Genomic DNA, 21263 nt, shown 5'->3' on the forward strand with positions numbered 1-21263 from the left:
ATAGATCATAACTGCCTACTGCGCGAGGGGAATCCATGGTCAAAAGTAGCGGGGGGACACGCTGTTCTTAATGTGACTGGTTAAAAATCCGAGCACCTGTCCGAGAGCGGATCTGAGGCTCGAACCGACGACGCATGGATATATAAGTACGATATTGTAAAGGTTATTTTACTCGCTGTTGTTCGGCGACGATCACACAGCTAATGCTAACTTCATCCCTGTGTGTAACTCTTGAGGTTTTTTTTTTTTTTTTTATTTTTTATTTCTCTCTCTCTCTTCCAAACGGCGGCATCGTTGAGGCCAAGCGTTTCCGATGGACCCACGCTCGGGTCGGTGTTGCCGGCGCATATTGGCGGCTCACCGAGCGTTTCGTACCCGGGTCTGGCGTTAGTTAGGATGTGGCCCACACAGAAGTGACCGGATCTCGTGTTGTTTTCATTCTCCTGGGTTACGTATGAGTATTTGAAACTGTGGGTGTTAAGAAGGGATTGCTTTAACCTTTATGTTTTCTATGTGAAATGCGGTTTGCTTTACCTATCTATTAATTTATATGAGTGGTGGTGAATTTTGTTAATGTGACACTATTAGAATAATACTTGGAAAAAAAATTTAAAAAAAAAAGAACAAGCATGATCTGATACCCAACAATGTAGATAACACCCGGTTTATCTTGTGAGACAAGTAGTGTCATTTGTGCAGTTTACAAATTTGCTTTAACTGTTCTCTTTCGGTTTCTTTCCTTTGTGTTAAATTGCAAAAAACAAATGGATTGGCTGCAAAATTCGAGTGGCACAACACCCTGTGCGGTTATTACGGTGGGATTCATGTGTACAAACGACATGTTTAAAATGTTTTCTGTTTTTACGAAGCTATTCGACTTTTTACTGCTGTCTTGGGTTCAAATGACTCATTCACTGTGTGAATTTCACCTCACCCTCTGTAGAAGCAATAACATGTTGACAATCGATGCCTACGCAGCATTTCGTTAGTGCTGGACATCACGCCATCCCAGACCAGTGTGGTGACTTCCGATCATGTTTCGCGTGACTGTTGTTCTTCTGAGGAAGATATTTCTAGTTGCTGTCATTTTAATGCTGCTTGTTGTTTTTGGTATATAAATTTAAGATTAAAAGCCTATGCTGCCATTAGACCCGGTCTCTTGTCCGGCTAATGCCCTACTGTGTGTGAGCACGCCCGCCCTCCTCACGTCAGTTGTTAGACACAGACGGTATCGTTCTCCCAATCTGCAGCCTCGCTTGCCGCGTTACGAGCGAGACCGTTTAGCAGTTGGTGTCGAGAAAAGCCTCTAATGGCCCCCGTCCATGATGGGTGATCTTGCCCTGATAAACCAGTTCAGATGACGTGTGAGGGATTGTCTCCCCCCACCCCCCCACTCCCCCCAAAAAAATCATTACTGATTGAGTTTATGCAAAAGGTCTGGGTTAGGATATGAATAATTTGCATAATGGATAATCATCACCTAATTATACAAGTGTTAAAGAATATCATTAAGAAGGGGATAATGCTATTTTCCGTGTGTGCGTGTGTGTGTGTGTATCCCTGGTGGAAAAAATATCATACTTAAATTATACTTTTTAAAGAACGTACACGTTCGTGATCTTTGTACTTTTTTTGTCGCCTTCAAGTATACTAAAGTGTACTCTACTCCTCGAGTACAACTTCAGTACTACTTGAGTACACTTGAAGTGTACACTTTTTAAAAGTACATTTTAAGAATACTTTAAGCACAAAAAGTAAAAGTATACTTGCACTAACTTTAGTATACATAGATTGTATTTCTAATACACTGAAGTATCCGTCCATCCATTATCTGAATCACTTATCCTGCTCTCAGGGATGCCTGAGCCTATCCCAGCAGTCATTGGGCGGCAGGCGGGGAGACAATTTAGTATGGTGAATTCACCTGACCTACATGTCTTTGCACTTTGGGAGGAAACCGGAGCCCCCGGAGGAAACCCACGCAGACACGGGGAGAACATGTAAACTGCACGCACAGGACGACCCGGGACGACCCACCAAGGTTGCACTACCCTGGGGCTCAAACCCAGGACCTTCTTGCTGTGAGGCAACTGCACTAACCACTGCACCACCATATAGATATAGATATGCCCTGGTCCAGGGTGTCTCCCCCCCTGCCACCTAATGACTGCTGGGATAGGCTCCAGCATCCCCACAACCCTGAGAGCAGGATAAGCGGTTTGGATATTGAATGAATGAATATATATATATATATCTACTGCCATTGACAATATAATCTCATTTTAAGAATACCTTTCAGGCCAAATGTGATTACATAGCTAAAATTCCCTCTTTTTTTTCCAGAATTCATTTTAAGCTGCCACATTCACATTTGAGGACACTGGGGGGATAATGAGAAACGTTTCATTATTTAAATGTTTTCAGGACATTTTTTTACATCATCGGCACATTTACAGCCATTTGATGTTTCAGGGTTTTTTTTCTTTTTTCTAAAAAGGTCGCCCCTAAAATCCCTAAAACTATAATGACCGTATTGCCGACTGTAAGGATCTGCCACCCAGAATGACTCTTACCGTTTTACATCCGCGACGGTTTTTTTTTTTATTTTATTCTGAATTCCAAGAGGTGCTTAGCGGTCCTGGCGTACTTACTGGATCCCAGTCCGGCGTAATTAGAGTGAAATCGGAAGTGCAGCACACGTATGAAAAACAAGACGAGAGGAGGACAAAACGTGACAGCGAAGAAACCACGTTGTATTTGAGTCATTTAATGTAGACCTAGTTAGCTGCCAGGCTGTGGCGGTGCCATCTGTGCCGTCACATCATGGGCACTGCCTGCCAGACATCCAGAGGACTGCAACCCTAAGAGAGCAGGTCATCACAGTACGATACAGGACTGCAGTCTTTCCCAGGCACTGGTTGAGAAGCTTTTACAATCAAGTCACTAGTGTCAACATGCCACCGGCCCGAAAAACATGCAGCTCACCTGAATGTTTCCTTTGAACCGGGAAAAAAACAAAACAAAACAAAATGCTTTAAAGTTGTGGAAATGTGCATGAAATAAAACCTAATTTGTAGCTCTTTTTTTTTCTCCAGCCTTAAGTGGGCATGCGTTATGCTCAGTGCAAATACAAACAAGGTGAGATTGTGTGTAACTCTTCAGTCTATAGAATCTCTTAGTTCTACCGGATACCCACAGCTGACCGCCGGGTACGGGGGACTCCTGGCGAGCTAGCCGGTTCACGTGTGAATAACCGAAGGGGTCCGCGTGGTTGTCAGTGGTAAGGAACAGACCCACCTGAGCGCCAGACGTTACGGGTTTGCAGTCAGCCGACAACCCCTGAGTTTATACCCCACTGCCAAGAAACCAGCCCGCCAACCGAAGGGTGGGCCAATCATACACGACACGGGGGGGGGGGGGGGAGGGCGCGAAAAACAAAAAGGGCAGGGGTAAAGCGCTGTAAACAGAAGGTCACAGCGGAGCAAGGCGAGACTTAAAGGGGTCGGTTTTCCTTTGTGCCGCGCATCTTGAGACCACTTAAGCGCTCCGGTTTTAAAATTCTGTGAACGTCCTTGACACAGCGACGGTTTCCCGGCAACTCCGAGGCAGCGGCGCAACAAAGCCGGCGCGGTGACTCATATGTGACTCGTGTCTAAGAGACGGGGAGGGGGGAGGGGAGGGGGGGGATATGCAGAAAACTGTTGAAAAGTTAAACACGCGTGAGACAAAAGGCTTTCTACGCTCAGCAAAACAGGAAAGGCAAAGAAGCCGTGACTCCAAAGTCAAAACACGGGTTTGTTTTTCCTATTCAGAAGACGCCGCTCGGCGGCAATCGGAAGGCCGTAAAAAAAAAAAAAGAACGAGGAAGAAAGGGAACGTCTTTGTCACCGCCCTTTCGCGCCTCGTCTCCACGCTCGTGGAGGCTGCCATTCACGTGCAGTGTGTCACGACGTCGAAATCCGCATCATCGCCTGCCTCTGCTCCCCGGCCCCCCCTCATGCGCAACCTTGTCAGTCCGCAGTGGCGTCACCTCAGCAACAACTGACTCGGCTTCCTGTCCGCGTCTTAAAAAATCCATTTAGATGTTAGATATTCAGCTGAGCAACTTAAAGCGATTAATAGTGAGGCGCGCCCCGGTCGAACCCATCGCAACCGGATGGCAATGACTTTGACGGCTGCCATAGACGTCCCGAATAACTAGCGTCTGAATCAGGAGGGGATAAGTTGCACCGGAATACTTCACATGTAGACTTGTATACTTACACTGTTCAGCAGGTTTAAACAGTTGGGGGGGGGGGCGGATTAGAACGACGTTTCCATAATTCTGGTGACTTCTGCATGCTAGCTGAAAGATGTATGTGAATAAAAGGCCTTTGCCATCAAACTAACAACGCCAGCACGGGTTGTGAAAGAACCACCTGAAAACACAACAGCGGAACGTATAATGGACCTGCAATGGAAATATTCACCACAGGATTTCCTTTTTTTTGTCCAGCAGGGAGCAAATCACCATGGGTAGGATCATCTAGAACCATAGCCCCATCAAACTAGATTCTGTCACTTTGACATATATATAAATGTGTCATAATAAATAAACGATAAACTGCTTGGACTGTGAATGGATTTGTAACTAGGTTCAGTATCGAGTTAGGAGGCCCGGAGCTTTAGACCTGGCCTTGTATTAGTACAGGACCAGAATACAATCAGGCTTTGGACCTAAATATTGCTGCCAAAGGCAGAGTTATGGTGAGAATGCATGTTAAATGCACTGGTTCGGGTAAAAAAAAAAAAAGAAGAAGAAATGCTAATTCACGATTTTGGCTAAATAAAAAACAAGGATATAGTGAGATATTTCTGAGAGGATATGATGATTAAAATATTGATATATACAAAAGCTATATGGCAGAGGAAAAGTGGCATAGTCTTAAAGGATTATTCTGTTTTTTTTATAGCCTGGGTCTTATTTTGGTGAGGGGGGGTTGTTCCCATTTTGCATATTGGTCATGATATCACTCCCCAGCATCATCGCGGAGGTCTCGGACATGGACACAGCTTTACAATGGCGTCTTACATGGAATACCATCATCGGACATGTTTCAACGAGTCTGATTTAACCCGCTTATTCAAAACGCGTGTTTGGAAGTGTAAATGAAAAAGTGAAAAATTATTACAAGAAATGTCCAATATTATCAACAACGGTCGATCCCATTGCCGGGCTACTTCCTGGTTCAACGTGCAGGAATGACACGCTTACTTACTGCAGACAGTGCTCATTGACTAACTATACTGCCAGCACAACTGAGAGGTCACCGGTTAATGGGAAATGATGTACACAGACTAACTGACGCACTAAGGGATTTTTTTTTGTCTTGTTTTGTTGAAAAGACAGATTTTCCATGGCCCCATAAGACGCCGTTATAAAACTGTGTCGAGCGTTGGTCCCGTTTCAGATCTCTAAAACGATGCCAGTGAGTAAAATGACATCATACCTGATATGCACAATTGCTAAAATTATAACATTAAGACCAAGGTTGTAAAAAGAAAAGAAAAAAAGATCCTTTAACTGAAAGTAGTTCACTATAGGGCCACAGGCATAGCTGTATTTGCTGCAATCCAGCCCACCTGCTGTAACTCATAACCAAAGTCTTTCTCGAGGAGCTGGCCCCGTGGTGGGAGGGCGTTCTGTACGTCTAGATAGTCTGACAGCACTGCATCTTTGGCTTGTTCTCAGTGGGCTGCACTTGAATGTTGACCACATTGTTGCTGGGTGACAAGTCGTCCCGTCTTTCCGCCATCTGCTTCTGAGAGACGATGCGGTAGATTTCTGTAAGAGCGAGAGGAAATGAGAAAGACTATGGACACTGTGGGTGTTAGTAGAAAAAGCAGAGAGAGGAACAATCACTGGCACGCAGCTACTGTTGCTCAGCTGAGCTTTCTCTAATCGAATCCTCCAAGTTACTTCCAGTGTAACAGGAGGTTTACGTAATGTGATTGCCAGATAGAATCTGGTAGTGTTACTGATTAAACATTTATTGTTCGACTGCACTCAACTGAACACAAACCTAGGGACTGGCTAGGCCCATAGCAGAACTCGGCCCTAGATCTTTATTGCTGTCCTATTAAAGGAACAATGAGAACCCAGCGTACCATGGCCGGCCAGGTCTTTATTTAACCGCTCATTGTGCATTTCAACATTCATCCCATCCAGGCTGAAGACAGATGAAGTCACAGTCTTTTGTTGTACAATATGCTCCGTTTGCACATTCACCTAAGATGTACCTGGGCAAACATGAATTCCTACGCAATAATAGAAATGAGCCCTTGTCTTGATGCATGCTCAATAATCCCGCTAGACTTTGTGTCCAGATGAATTGATTCAGCTTTATGGGAGCCCTTTAATAATTTAATTTAATGCAACCAAGCAAGAGGGGCCAACGGAAGGAGGAAAACTCACCAGTCAGAATGGTCTGGAAGGCCGTCTCTACATTAGTGGAGTCCAGAGCTGAGGTCTCCAGAAATGAAAGGCCATTTTTCTCTGTGGGGCATAAAGAGCATCAATTTTTCCTCATTGTGCATCAGTGTAACCTTAATTATGCAAGCCCTTAGCGGCCAAAACAAGACTCCAACTACTCTTAATCAAACAACTCGTAGAGGTGGACTTTGGTCGACATAAGAAGAACAAGGTTCTTGTATGTCTTTAACCACCAACAGGTCAAATCTACCCATAATAACCTTTTGTACTTTTACTACAACATAATTAAACAATCGCATTATAGGGAACCTTGTAAATGCTTCATCAAGAAGGTTCGCCAAAGTGAATGAAAGTCAGTCTTGTCATATATCATAATCAAGTCTCAGCGTTTTCGGTTTTTATTTTTCAAAGCCATCCAGCATGCCGAATTTCGCCACAAGGGGGCACTTACATAACCTCACACGAACAGGAACAACTTTTGGATCCGTGGAAACATGAAAGTCAGTTTAAAAATCTGGATATTTTTCGGTGAAAATCAGTAAAAACCGAAAACGCTGAGCCTTGATCATAATACATACAGTTCATCATCTGAAGGAATCACTGTCTAGTACTAAAGTGCTAAGACAAAGCAATCAGTTTCAGAAAATAAAATCCAAACATTTTTTGTTTCCATTTAAGTTTGTTTATGTTCATGGTGAGGGCAAAATGTAATTTGAAAAATGTTTCACACAGGCAATAAAGTTTTAACTAAACCCAGAGGGCGTCTCACCTGCAAATGCGCAAGCCTCATCGCTGGGAACTGCCCTAAGATGTCGCAGGTCACTTTTGTTGCCCACGAGCATGATGACGATATTACTGTCAGCGTGGTCCCTCAGCTCCTTTAGCCAGCGCTCCACATTCTCATAGGTCAGGTGCTTGGCGATGTCGTACACCAGCAGTGCCCCGACGGCCCCACGATAGTACCTGATTGGATGAACCACAGGGAAAATGAAAGGTATGGTAAACGTTACGACCTGCACAAGATGTTTTGTTCTGTGTTCAAATCCAAACTTACGCTGAGGTGATGGCCCGGTAGCGCTCCTGTCCAGCAGTGTCCCATATCTGGGCCTTCACAGTCTTCCCATCCACCTGAATGCTGCGTGTGGCAAACTCTACTCCAATTGTGCTCTTACTCTCCAAGTTGAACTCGTTCCGAGTGAAGCGTGACAGTAGGTTACTCTTTCCCACGCCAGAGTCGCCGATCAGAACCACTGCAAGAACAGTAACCTATCTGTTTAGTATGCTAACTGAATTATGTGAGCTCTGCATGATGAACAGAAACTTGTTCGTGTTGTCACATAATGTAGAGACCCGTTAAAACCCCTTTGCACAGGTTAAATATTGCTAATAAAGTTTACCTTTTGTTTGTTTAGCTACTGAAAATAACGTCACACCACTGAAAAATTACTGCCAGTGATGCTCCAACTTTGTCTATTAATATAAGAGTGATAGCAGGAAGTGATAACGGAGACAGCAATTCTAGATTTAAGATAAAAGTATACTGCACATTAGAACAACAAAATGAGGTAATGGGGTGCCCAGCACAACAAATACTTAATGAAAATCCCAACCTCTTGATTTAAGGTGGAGAATATATTGAACTGTATCATAAATATAAATTAGATTATATGGTATTATGTTAGATAATATAGCTGAGAAAAAAAGCGATGTCTGATGTAGGGCTAACTTTGAGATACTGTGTCTGATTCAAATACACTCTCAACAGTTTGACATAAACAGACATAGGGTGTGTTTTCACAAACCAGTATTTGAGGAAACCGGGGAATTTGAGCCAGGAATTTACCATGATAGCCCCGACTGAAGTGCCGCTTATGGCAACACAGAAGCTCTGATGGAGGGCCCTGACTAACACCATTTCACAACATGTTATTTGCTTCATCTGGTACACATAAAAAACATCCTTATATGTGCACTGGCCAAACAAGATCATAGATACGGGAAGTTCAGGTGCAATATAGGTCCGCTGCAGCACAGGTTATGTTCCCTTCTGCAATGGGGCCTGTGGTCAAAGAGCCACTCTCGTGGTTTACTGATCACACTGAGCACCCTGCGTTGCTACTTGGTGCTTTGTCGTTTACCAAGGGGAACCCTGAGTGGATTCATTAAGTCGGTGTATGCACTTAAGGGGCATTTCACAGGCTCTCTTCTTTAAATCTGATGAAAATCTGTATTTCACACTCACAAGTCGTGCTCATGAGAGATTACGCTGTGTCTCCATATTTTTTTGTTAATCAAAACATACTGTAGCGAATTCGGAGGACAACGCAACCACAGGAAGTGCCGCGCCCGGGACGCGAACCCCTTTCGCCCGCACCGCAGGAGACATCGCTAACCGCTCGACCACAGGGTCAGAGCCGCGTATTAGCGTGTCTTCTTATCGGTTCACGTTACACTACCCCCCTCCTTCGGGAAGCGCGTCCCCGCGCTTAAGCATATCAGCTCCTTCACGCCTCAGGGAGCCTACGCTTCCGATGGCCTTACGGTCGCCCCATCCCACTTCTGACACCAATGTAGCGAATTCGAGGGACAACGCAACCACAGGAAGTGCCGCGGCCGGGACGCGAACCCCTTTCGCCCGCATCGCAGGAGACATCGCTGACCGCTCGACTACAGGGTCAGAACCGCCAGCCAGCGGCCAGCGTGTCTTCTTATCCCTGCACGTTACAGTACTTTACAATTTGAATGACCTCTGCGATAAGGTGCCGTACAAATAAACGTGCCTTGCCATATGGTTCACGGGCGTTATCCGGCTTGAAGGAGTGGCACTCGTGATGGGTGCTTGATAAGTACCTTCTCAGCCTGTCTTTCTAGTTCTTACCCAGGGAGGCAACAGCGGAGGCTACTTTGACATTTGCGGGGCTTGAGGACGCGTCCTCGCTTTTGCAGCGATTTGCCTTATCGCCGCCCTAGCCTAGTCGGCCGGGGGCAGCACGAGATATCGCTCATCTGGATACAATGTTGAAACGTCGGTCACATTTGCGTGCGACACAACCTGACGTCATTGCTGCGGTACTGAGCCGCTGTAACGCTGCTACTACTACCACCAATCCCCAAGGGGGTCGACACAGCCAGCGCGCGGGGTTCGTTAACCATAAGCGACCTCGGCGTTTCCTCGGCTCGCTATGCGACGGTCCATTCCGAATCCGGAGCGTCTAAAGCGGGCGGGGTTCGCGACGCTTTTGGGGCAATGACCGGATCTCTCTGGACAGGGCCATCGTTATCGAGGACCCCCCCTCCCCCCGCCGCCCCGCTTAACTGGCTAAATCTGTCAAAACGTGAAACAAAGTACTACTGGGCTAACGACGCTAGCCGGCCAAACCGTGCTAGCTAGCGGCCAAACCGTCCCCGAGTGGCAACGTTACCTTTAAACAGGTAATCGTATTCGTCGTCTCTGGTCCCCATCCTCTCGGGCGTCTCCGGGCTCGTCGGCGTAGCGTTTAGCGTCGCTGTGAAACAAGACGGCTTCGCCGAGCGTTAGCAGTCCGCCCCGCTATCCCCCCTCCACTCGGCAGCGAGGCTGTTGTTGTTGTTCGCTCGGCTGGCAGCGGCACACACCCCGCGATGGGCGGCTCGTTTGCCAACGCCACAGGATGGGAGTGTGACTCTTTACGTTAGGGTGCGATATGCAAATACGCTCCGTCGTTGTTTTTTTTTGTTGTTTTTTTTGTTTTTTTTTGGGTAACTTATTCATGTTCCGCATTCAGATCGACGATATAAAAGAACATCGTCACGCGCATACGGAGTTATTGTAGCAGCCATTAAATCATAACGATACGTTATGACGCGGTGGCGTTGGGTTGAAGTACGCTGAGTTCTTGAAAGGGAGCACATGGGGTTCCATGGTGTAATGGTTAGCACTCTGGACTCTGAATCCAGCGATCCGAGTTCAAATCTCGGTGGAACCTGAACTTTTCTTTTTTTCTGTCTTCTGCCTCGTTGTTTCCCCCATCAACAATTTGCGACGGCAACCCCCTGTTTTACTCGCTATTGTCTCTCTTGGTGAACGGGCACGGCCGCGACAACCATCGTCATTACTGTTGTTCTCCGCGTTACAGCGCCAAGAAAACGATAAGACGGTCAACTGATGGAATAAACCGATGATTATATTGTAACGTGCACGGATAATGAGACACGCTGGCCGCTGGCTCGCGGATCTGACCCTTCAGTCTAGCGGTTAGCGTTGTCTCCTGCGGTGCGGGCGATACGGGTTCGTGTCCCGGCCGCGGCACTTTCTGTGGTTGCGTTGTCCCCCGAATTCGCTACATAGGTATCAGAAGTGGGATGGAGCGACCGTAAGGCCATCGGAAGCGTAGGCGCCCTGAGGTGTGAAGGAGCTGATATGCTTTTCTTCACTAAGCCCCTTCTCAGTGCACCAAAGCGCCCTCAAAGCATGCTCCTCACACTTCAGAACTACCGCCTCACGGTGATGTACAAGCCAGGCCCTGAAATGTACATCAGTGACACGCTCAGCAGAGCCACCACCCCGCCACAGAGAACGGACACTCAGCACAGACGTGAAATGGTCTGCAGCATGCAACAGGTGCAGTACGACACGGCAGCCATTCAGCAGGCAGACTATCTAAACGTCACCAGCCAACGCCTCGCACAGATTCGAAAACACACAGAGGAGGATGTGTGTCTTCAAACACTCAAGTCGGTCGTGCTGGAGGGATGGCCGGAACACAAAGAGGAGAGCCCCATAGCCGTCAGAGAATACTGGGCCATCAGAGATGAAATAAGCACACACGACGGTGTGCTTTTTAGGAGCCAGCGTGTCATCATTCCGAAAGCTATGCGTCCTGAGATGCTGAAACGGATCCACTACAACCACGTGGGGGGTGAGGCTCGTTATAGACAGGCCCGGGATACTCTCTACTGGCCAAATATGCAGGGGGAAATCAAAGACTATGTGCAGCAGTGCTCAGTGTGTAACGAGTATGCACACGAGCAACAGAAAGAGACTATGATGTCACACCCGCTCCCCACACGTCCCTGGCAGCTGGTGAGCGTGGACTTGTTCAGCTACGCAAGGCAGGACTTCCTGCTCATGGTGGATCACTATTCAGACTTCTGGGAGATTGATCTACTCCCAGACCTGTCGGCAGAAACGACCATCCGAAGGTGCAAGGCGCAGTTTGCACGGTACGGTATCCCTGACCGGGTCATTTCCGACTGCGGAGGTCAGTTTGATTGTGGAGCGTTTCGGGCGTTTGCGAGGGAGTGGGGCTTCGAACATGTCATGTCCTGCCCGAGACACCCAAAAGCTAACGGCAAAGCAGAGTCTGCAGTGAAGATCGTGAAAGGCCTATGCAGAAAAGCAGACCGGGCCGACGAGGACCCCTGGAAGGCTTTTCTACACTGGAGAAACACGCCCACTGAGGGCATGCGCTGCAGCCCAGCACAACGGCTGATGTCACGGAGGCTGAGAACTCTTCTCCCTGTGGCCGACCAGCTGCTAGCGCCTCAGGTCATCACTGGGGTCACAGCCAAGCTGAGGGTGAAGCATCAGGCAGCTGAGATATGACAGAACTGTGAGGGATCTGCCAGAGCTAAACGTCGGCCAGCCTGTCAGGATGAAACCAATCCCGGGTGACAGGACGGGCCGATGGAGGAGAGGAGTATGCCTGCAGCAGGTGGGACCGCGGTCCTATCTCGTCAACGTGGAGGGAACCACGTACCGTCGCAACAGGGTTGATCTCCGACCAGCGGAGGTTGCCCCTCCACAGCCGTCAGCCCACACAGAACGGCCACCGGAGCAGCCTGTGGGCGCGTGTGCAGCTGAAGGGGGCCATGTGGGCGGGGCCAGCATGGAGGAAGTCGTCAGCAGCCCTGTAACGTCTCCAAGGTCGTCAGCCCCGAGGTCGCCGCCATCTCCCCCACAGGCTGTGACCACACCACGCCGTGAGTTACAGGGCCGGGCCTTCTCCCGGAGCGGGAGGCAGATTAAGCCTCCAGAAAGACTTGACCTCTAGGTCATACACTGTACTGAGATTGACACACACACGCCCACACACACACACACACACACACACACACACACACTGGACTGTGGACATTAAAAAAAAACGAAACAAAAACTGTGATGTTCACTTCTAATGTTCTTATTCAGTGGTCTTGTGGATGTTCTGATGCTACCATTTTGTCGTTATTGTTCTGCAGAGGTTTTGGTTGATATTGACTTGCTGTTCCTTCTTGATGCACTATTTCCATTGCACTATTTAATATTGGGATATGAGCACTAATAATGGCTAATACTATCCATTATATTATTTGGTATTGTATTCTACGAAAGGAAGGGAGATGTTGTAGGGTAATGTTATGCAGCCAACAGCTCCCCCTGGGGGCACTGATTGATATATACTTGCCCTGTGTAACATGCCTGAGTTGCGTTATGGGCACAGCCGGTGAATACATGTTACTAAGCGACACAGCCCGACTCTGTCTGTTATTTATATGCACCTACACTTGCAACACAGACCACCCATAAATGGATTCAAGCGGTGATACTGTTTAAGCAACGCAAGCTCGAGAGGTCTAGCGCCACCGACAGGTCAAAGTTGGACGTGCATGAATGCTCTACTCTTCCTCAAAGCTACCTCCAAGCTACTTCCACACATGTTTTTTCTCAGTTGGATCATTTTATTACATTATCAGGTTTTATTGCATTTTCAATGGCCTCAAGTGCATTTTTTATTACATTATTGGGGATTTATTACATTATCAGGTTCTACACGCCTTCAAACAGCAGTTCAACCTGTACGTCGCGGCCATGGGACTGGAGACGAAGCCGGATGCTAGGAAGGTAGCGGTGCTGCTAACAATAGCAGGGCCACAGGCCATAGTAGTGTAACAGGTTATTATCTTGCCCGGTGCGGGATTCGATACCGGATGTAATGCACCACAAAGCGACATCGCTAACCGCTCGGCTAAAGGGTCAGACTCGTTAGCTAGGGACTAACGTGTCTTATTAGTAGTTTACAGTCGTCACCCTCCCCGGAAGAGCGCCCTCGCGCTTTGTTATTCCCGCGCTCCGAAGAGACTTCTGAGGATCTGCACACTTCCGGATCCCACCGCTGCCACCAATGTAACCGGTTATTTTCTTGCCCGGTGCGGGATTCGATTTGTAGCACACTTGATAAGAATGACACTTACAAGGGCTGGTGTTTTTGTTGTTTTACTCCATCTGTCAAATAGACATTACAGAGGACACGTTTTCAGAGCATGGCTCACTATACGAACGGCAACGCTCATCTGACGATTCTACCCGAATGCCCCAGAGTGCACCGCGAGAGCCAGCACTACGTCACACAGGCTAGAAGCAATTAACCTGCAGTGCCCTCCTGTGGCGAGAACCGGCTATCACAACAACACAGCAGACAATTCTCCTCTTTACTAGTAGTGAGTGGTCAATGAAGGTAAGTATATGAAATAGAAGGTAAGTATATAAAATAGAGGGTAAGTATATAAAATAGAAGGTAGGTATATAAAATAAAAAATAGATGGGGGGCTACTAAATCCCAAGTACCCCACAGATACGGGGTGTACTGCACCACAAGGCGACATCACTAACCGCTCGGCTAAAGGGTCAGACCCGTTAGCTCGGGGCTAACGGCCTAACTAACGGGTTGTGGAGTTAGAAAACAACGAGACAGGAGACGTGAGAGTAGACGTAGTCGAGGTAGTTTACTAGCTCCAACTTTGCATGTCATACGTTCGACAACGACACTGAACTGACTGTGACCCGGAAGCGGAAGTGCATTATCTGACCCCTCGCCTCTTCCCTTAAAGGTACACCGTCCTCTTAGGTGAATGTCTCTCGATATATAGATGTCCATATAGTCGTACACAGGTGGTGGAGGTGGGGTGGTCTGGTGGGGTAGCAGGACATGCACAAACTGTTGCCGGTTGGCCAGGAAAACCCTGTCTGCTTCAGCAGCCAGAGAACGGTAGTCCTTGGAGGCGGCGAGAGGAGAACTGGCCAGTGCTGTGCGTACAGGTGCGGGGAGCTGCCTCAGAAAAATGTGTGTGAAAAGAAAGGCCGGATCAGCCGATCCCAGCACAGACAGCATTTTTTCCATTAACTCAGACGGTTTGCCGTCGCCGAGGCCATTCGGGGACAGTAAACGGTCTGCCTTCTCCAGCTCCGACAGTTCAAATAGTTTCAGGAGGAATGTCTTTATAGCATCGTACTTGCCAGCAGCTGGCGGAGCTTCCAACAGCGTCATTGCTCGCGCCGTTGTCGATGCGTCTAACGCCGCCACTACGTAGAAGTACTGCGTTGCATCCTGCGTTATCCCTCTCAGCTGGAACTGGGCTTCCACATGTTGAAACCACGGCCGTGGATTATGCTGCCAAAAGTCGGGTAGCTTCACAGTAGCGGTGTAAATGCTAGCGTTAGCAATAGCCATGTTGTTAGCACCCGCGTCGTCGTTGTCAGACATACTCGTATTAGTAGTTCGATCACGTCGGGGTCACCAATGTGGAGTTAGAAAACAACGAGACAGGAGACGTGAGAGTAGACGTAGTCGAGGTAGTTTACTAGCTCCAACTTTGCATGTCATACGTTCGACAACGACACTGAACTGACTGTGACCCGGAAGCGGAAGTGCATTATCTGACCCCTCGCCTCTTCCCTTAAAGGTACACCGTCCTCTTAGGTGAATGTCTCTCGATATATAGATGTGGGTCACCACAGGGTCTTATTAGTAGTTTACACTAGGAAGGTAGCGGTGCTGCTAACAATAGCGGGGCCACAGGCCGTAGTAGTGTTTAACACGTTCGTGTTTGACAGCCCGGGTGATGGTGAGAACTTGGATGCAGTGCTTGGTAAACTCGACGCTCACTGTTCTCCAAAGAAGAACGAGACGTACGAGAGAGACACGTGTTTCGGTCTCGCACGCGGCGTCCGCGTGCGCCCGTGATAGCGTTCTAACGGACTTGCGGCTAAAAGCGCAGTCGTGCAACTTCGCGACGCCGAAAGACTCCCGTGATCAGAGACCAGATCGTTTTTTTGGCGTGGAGGACAAAAAGGTCAGAGGAAGGCTGCTACGGGAAACGGAGCTGACGCTGGAGGCAGCCATCGAGATCTGCCGGGCGAGTGAGCCGTCCCACAGGCAAGCGAGAGCGTTCAGCGAGATGGCGGCAGGCACTACTGCGCACGTGGGCGACAGCGATTGGTGCGGAGACGGCGCTCGCAGACGCGGCCTGCACCGCGGACGGAGGACGCGATGGCCGCCTGCAAGCCAAGGCCAAGACGGTGCCCAGCCTTTGGTAAGCATTGCTCGAATTGCCAAGGGGGGAACCGCTTTGCTAAACAGGGCTTCTCTAAAAGGAAAGAGGGGAAGATATGTAAACGTAGTGGAGGATCCTGACCTCAGTGACACGTTTTTTGTTGGCGTTGTGAATTGTGTCGATGAACCAAACAGACAAGCCAGAGAAAGAAAAAGAAAAGTCACTAGAGAAGATAAATGGATAGCCTCCCTGCTGATAAATGGGACTGTAGTCACTATGAGATTAGACACTGGGGCAAAAGCAAATCTCATAAGCATGCCGGATATCAAAGAAATAATAAAAAAAGCCACAGATAAGGAGGAAAACGTCTGGTCTGAAAGATTACAATGGGCAGCCAATCGAGTGTTTGGGCACATGCAAGCTGAGTGTCACAGTGAAAGGAAAAGCGCATCGCGGACTCTGCTTTGTTGTGAATGAAGGACGTGAATCACTTCTGGGTAATAAATCCTGTGAAGAGTTGGGGCTGGTGAAAAGAGTGTATCGCATCAGCACAGCCGTGAACACACCTAATGACACTGTTGACTCAATAGCACAGAATTTTGCACATGTTTTCAGGGGTTTTGGTGCACTGCCCTTCACATATAAAATCCAGCTGAAAGAAGGCACACAGCCTGTTGTGCGTGCAGCACGCAGAGTTCTGGCACCACTGAGAGACTGCCTAAAGAAAGAGCTGGATAGAATGACCACGTTGGGTGTAATTAAAAAGGTTGAGGAGCCTATGGACTGAGTCAATTCGATGGTAGTCCCAAAGAAAAAGAATGTAAAGTTGAGAATATGCATGGATCCGAAAGATCTGAATGAGAACCTGAAACGTGAGCACTATCAAATACCCATACGGGACAAAATCATAAGTGAAATGGCAGGTGCCCATTACTTAATGAAGCTCGATGCATCACAAGGCTTCTGGCAGCTAAAACTGGACGAAAGCAGCACCAAGTACTGTACCTTTAATACGCCCTTAGGCAGATATTGCTTTCTCAGACTGCCTTTCGGAATAAAGTCAGTGCCTTAAATATTTCACCGAGCGATGGAGCAGATCCTTGAGGGCTTGGATGGAGTTCGAGTCTAGATCGATGACATCATCACATGGGGCACCACTGCCCAAGAGCACAATGAGAGGCAGAACAGAGTGATGGAGCGCATACGAAAGTATGGACTGAAACTCAGCAAGAGTAAATGCGAGTTTGGAGTTCAGGAAATCCTTTTCCTCGGAGACAAGCTCTCGGCTCAAGGCGTACAGCCCGATCAAGAAAAATCAATGCAATACAGAACATGCCAAGGCCCACAGACAAGACAGGTGTGTTATGCATCATGGGGATGGTCAACTTCGTAGGTAAATTCATTCCCAATCTGACTGCAAAAACATCATGCATCCGTGAACTCTTACACAAGGATGGTGAGTTTAAATGGACAGACAAACATGAGCATGAGTGGCAAAAGCTAAGAAACACACTGACCACTGCACCCGTGTTGACATTTTATGACCACACAAAGAGGATAAAAGTGTCAACAGGTGCCTCAAAAGATGATATTGGCGCAGTTCTCCTACAGCCTTAGGGCGAGCATTGGAAGCCAGTGGCTTATGCATCCAGAGCCATGACAAAATCTGAATGTCGATACGCCCAGATCGAACAAGAATGCTTGGGACGGACTTATGGCTTAGAGCAGTTTCACAGCTGTGTATATGGACTGCCATCTTTCACCATAGAGACAGATCATCGGCTGCTGGTCGCTATCATCAAGAAGAGTCTAAATGAGATGTCTCCACAGATTCAACGCTGGGGATGAAGTTGCAGAGGTACAACTTCGACCTAGTTTACACTCCAGGAAAGCACCTGGTACTCGCCGACACCCTCTCCAGAGCGCCTACAGGCAACGGTGTGAGTACAACTGATGAGGATATTCAATGCCATTTGAACATGGTGTCTGCAACAACAGCAAAGGACACAGAGCTGCAGCATGTGATTCAAATCATGGATGAGGGATGGCCAGTGGGTTCATGTCCACAGTTTTACCATGTCAGAAGTGAACTTAGTCTTGTGGATGGAATGTTGATCAAAAAGGGCAGGATTGTCATCCCACAAGCTTTGAGAATAGACATACTACACAGGATACATGAAGGCCACCTCAGCATTGAAAAGTGCAAAAGGAGGGCGAGAGAGTCAGTCTTCTGGCCCGGAATTAACAAAGACATTGAAACCATGGTAAGCAAATGTGACACATGCCGGAAACATAGAAACAAGCAGAGCAAAGGGCCCATGGTGGTAGCTGATTTGCCAACAGTACCATGGCACAAAGTGGGAATGGACTTGTTTCACCGCAGAGGTAACGACTATTTAGTGGTAATTGACTACTATTCAAACTTTCCTGAAATGGCATTATTAGCAAATACATTGTCAACCTGTGTCATAACATACACTACCGTTCAAAAGTTTGGGATCACCCAAACAATTTCGTGTTTTCCATGAAAAGTCACACTTATTCACCACCATATGTTGTGAAATGAATAGAAAATAGAGTCAAGACATTGACAAGGTTAGAAATAATGATTTGTATTTGAAATAAGATTTTTTTTACATCAAACTTTGCTTTCGTCAAAGAATCCTCCATTTGCAGCAATTACAGCATTGCAGACCTTTGGCATTCTAGCTGTTAATTTGTTGAGGTAATCTGGAGAAATTGCACCCCACGCTTCCAGAAGCAGCTCCCACAAGTTGGATTGGTTGGATGGGCACTTCTTTGAGCAGATTGAGTTTCTGGAGCATCACATTTGTGGGGTCAATTAAACGCTCAAAATGGCCAGAAAAAGAGAACTTTCATCTGAAACTCGACAGTCTATTCTTGTTCTTAGAAATGAAGGCTATTCCATGCGAGAAATTGCTAAGAAATTGAAGATTTCCTACACCGGTGTGTACTACTCCCTTCAGAGGACAGCACAAACAGGCTCTAACAGGTACTATTTAATGAAGATGCCAGTTGGGGACCTGTGAGGCGTCTGTTTCTCAAACTAGAGACTCTAATGTACTTATCTTCTTGCTCAGTTGTGCAACGCGGCCTCCCACTTCTTTTTCTACTCTGGTTAGAGCCTGTTTGTGCTGTCCTCTGAAGGGAGTAGTACACACCGGTGTAGGAAATCTTCAATTTCTTAGCAATTTCTCGCATGGAATAGCCTTCATTTCTAAGAACAAGAATAGACTGTCGAGTTTCAGATGAAAGTTCTCTTTTTCTGGCCATTTTGAGCGTTTAATTGACCCCACAAATGTGATACTCCAGAAACTCAATCTGCTCAAAGAAGTGCCCATCCAACCAATCCAACTTGTGGGAGCTGCTTCTGGAAGCGTGGGGTGCAATTTCTCCAGATTACCTCAACAAATTAACAGCTAGAATGCCAAAGGTCTGCAATGCTGTAATTGCTGCAAATGGAGGATTCTTTGACGAAAGCAAAGTTTGATGTAAAAAAAATCTTATTTCAAATACAAATCATTATTTCTAACCTTGTTAATGTCTTGACTCTATTTTCTATTCATTTCACAACATATGGTGGTGAATAAGTGTGACTTTTCATGGAAAACACAAAATTGTTTGGGTGATCCCAAACTTTTGAACGGTAGTGTATGTAAGATCAATCTTCGCCAGGCATGGCATTCCACACACCGTGGTGAGTGACAACGGCCCGGGCTTTAGAAGCAGAGAACGGCAGAGGTTTGCAGAGCAATATCATTTCCAGCATGTGACGTCAAGTCCACACTAGGCACAGGCGAATGGGCAAGCTGAAAAGGGAGTCCACATTCTCAAGCAACTCCTAAAGAAAGCAGCCGACAGTGACTCGGATCCGTATTTGGCTCTACTCAGTTACAGAGCATCAGCTCTCTAGTGCGGCCTATCACCCGCTGAGCTGCTGATGAAGAGGAAGCTCTGCACTACCCTGCTGAGTCACCCAAATGACAAATTAAGACAAAAGAAACCCTCAAAGCTGGAATACAAGCTGCTGCAGCAGAAAATGAGGCAAAAGTCATTCTACGACAGAACAGCCAAGCGTTTTTCTTCACTGTCCAGCAATGACAATGTCAGGATTGAGGATGCTGATGGATGGAAGACAAAAGTGACGGCTCTGCAAGAGGTAGCTCCACGATCGTTCACGGTGAGAACTGAGGACGGACAAATCCTCAGACGCAATCGTCGCAGTCTGTTTAAAGACTCCACCAGAGACTGTCGGTGAGCTCAGTGAAGCCCACAGTCCAGCTACACACCTCCTATGGACTGTAACACAGACACCAACACAAACACTCCAAGAGAACCTGGGTTGAGAAGGTCCACAAGAGAAATCAGAAAGCCTGATAGACTGAACTTACGAATAAAAGGAAATGCAAGCAAATCTAGAAAAGAAAGGAAAAAGAAATGTGAAGAATTGTATATCAGTCAATGTTGTTAGAATTGTACATTGGTCAGTGTTGTTAATGTGAAGAATTGCATATTGGTCAATGTTAATGTGTTCTTGCAGGCCTTGGTGTTGGCCTAGATTTATGTTTTGCAGGTTAATTCATGCAATGTATACTGCATATGTGCTTTGAGGTTATGTTAAATGAGAAATGGTTGCGATAACGGACACTAGTGATTTGATAGTTTACTTCTGTTGCATTGTGCCTCAAAGAAAGGGGGATGTCATGATTGGATGTTGTTACACGTTCTGCCCACTAGCTGTTAGTACTTATCTGAGAGAACTAGATAGGATTAGATCAGTGTTTCTCAACCCTGTCCTCAAGGAACCCCTATCCTGCATATTTTCTTTGCAACCCTGAATAGGTACCTGTTTGTAGTTATTCAACCAATCAGCAATGAATTTTGTCAGATGTTGCACACCTTGCATATTTAAGTGCTGCGAGATGATTGGTCGAGTAAGTACAAGCAGGGCTACCTATGCAGGGTTACAATGAAGATTTGCAGGATAGGGGGTCCTTGAGGACTGGGTTGAGAAACACTGGATTAGATGAAGAATGCACATGGATGTAACTGAATGAGTTGTTTAATAAATGAGTTTAAGAGTGGAATAAAACAAGCCTCGACCTTCTAAATCCGAACATAACAGTTCACACATTATTATTTCTAGGAGACAACGCTATAACTATTTACAACACGAGAACATTAACGGTATCGCGAGAAACACTAACAACAGCAACAACTGAAAAGTTCGCGGCCCGTGGACATGCTGGGAAGGCTACAGTAACATGAAATAAACTGATAATGGATTTATTCTAATGATCAACGAGGTTTTGGATTTTTGTTGACTTTGCGCAACCCTGTGGTCAAAGCGGGTAGTGTCCTACGCTCAGCCTGATGGTCTCCTTCGATTATGTTGGTCACATAAAGGTATCACAATTAAATCGAGACTGATAAATAATCATCGACTCAAAACTCATTGTAGCAACATTGATTGCCCGTT

The 21263-nt window shown here is 46.9% G+C and overlaps 1 protein-coding gene and 1 non-coding gene across 2 annotated transcripts; one reads left to right on the forward strand and one right to left on the reverse strand.

Annotated features, from left to right (window-relative positions):
* Positions 1-2751: 2751 nt before the first annotated feature.
* On the reverse strand, positions 2752-10342 carry rab11a (RAB11a, member RAS oncogene family). Its single transcript, XM_056282682.1, has 5 exons — positions 9895-10342; positions 7527-7722; positions 7242-7435; positions 6455-6535; positions 2752-5824 (listed from the first exon to the last, which is right to left on the reverse strand). Exons 1-5 carry the CDS (start codon positions 9932-9934, stop codon positions 5691-5693), a joined length of 645 nt encoding a protein of 214 aa, XP_056138657.1. The 5' UTR covers positions 9935-10342; the 3' UTR covers positions 2752-5690.
* Positions 10343-10365: 23 nt separating this feature from the next.
* Positions 10366-10437, forward strand: trnaq-cug (transfer RNA glutamine (anticodon CUG)). Its single transcript has one exon. It is a non-coding gene; the product is annotated as a tRNA-Gln (tRNA).
* Positions 10438-21263: the final 10826 nt, after the last annotated feature.

The sequence above is a fragment of the Lampris incognitus genome, chromosome 6 (genome assembly GCF_029633865.1).
Source record: "Lampris incognitus isolate fLamInc1 chromosome 6, fLamInc1.hap2, whole genome shotgun sequence".
Lineage (NCBI taxonomy): Eukaryota > Metazoa > Chordata > Actinopteri > Lampriformes > Lampridae > Lampris > Lampris incognitus.

Coding starts and splice junctions, on each gene's coding strand:
- rab11a (XM_056282682.1), bottom strand. CDS start 9,934: ATGGGGACCAGAGACGACGAATACGATTACCTGTTTAAAG. Junction 7,723..9,894: donor ATACGATTACCTGTTTAAAG/GTAACGTTGCCA, acceptor CTGTTCTTGCAG/TGGTTCTGATCGGCGACTCT. Junction 5,825..6,454: donor CTTCCAGACCATTCTGACTG/GTGAGTTTTCCT, acceptor TCGCTCTTACAG/AAATCTACCGCATCGTCTCT.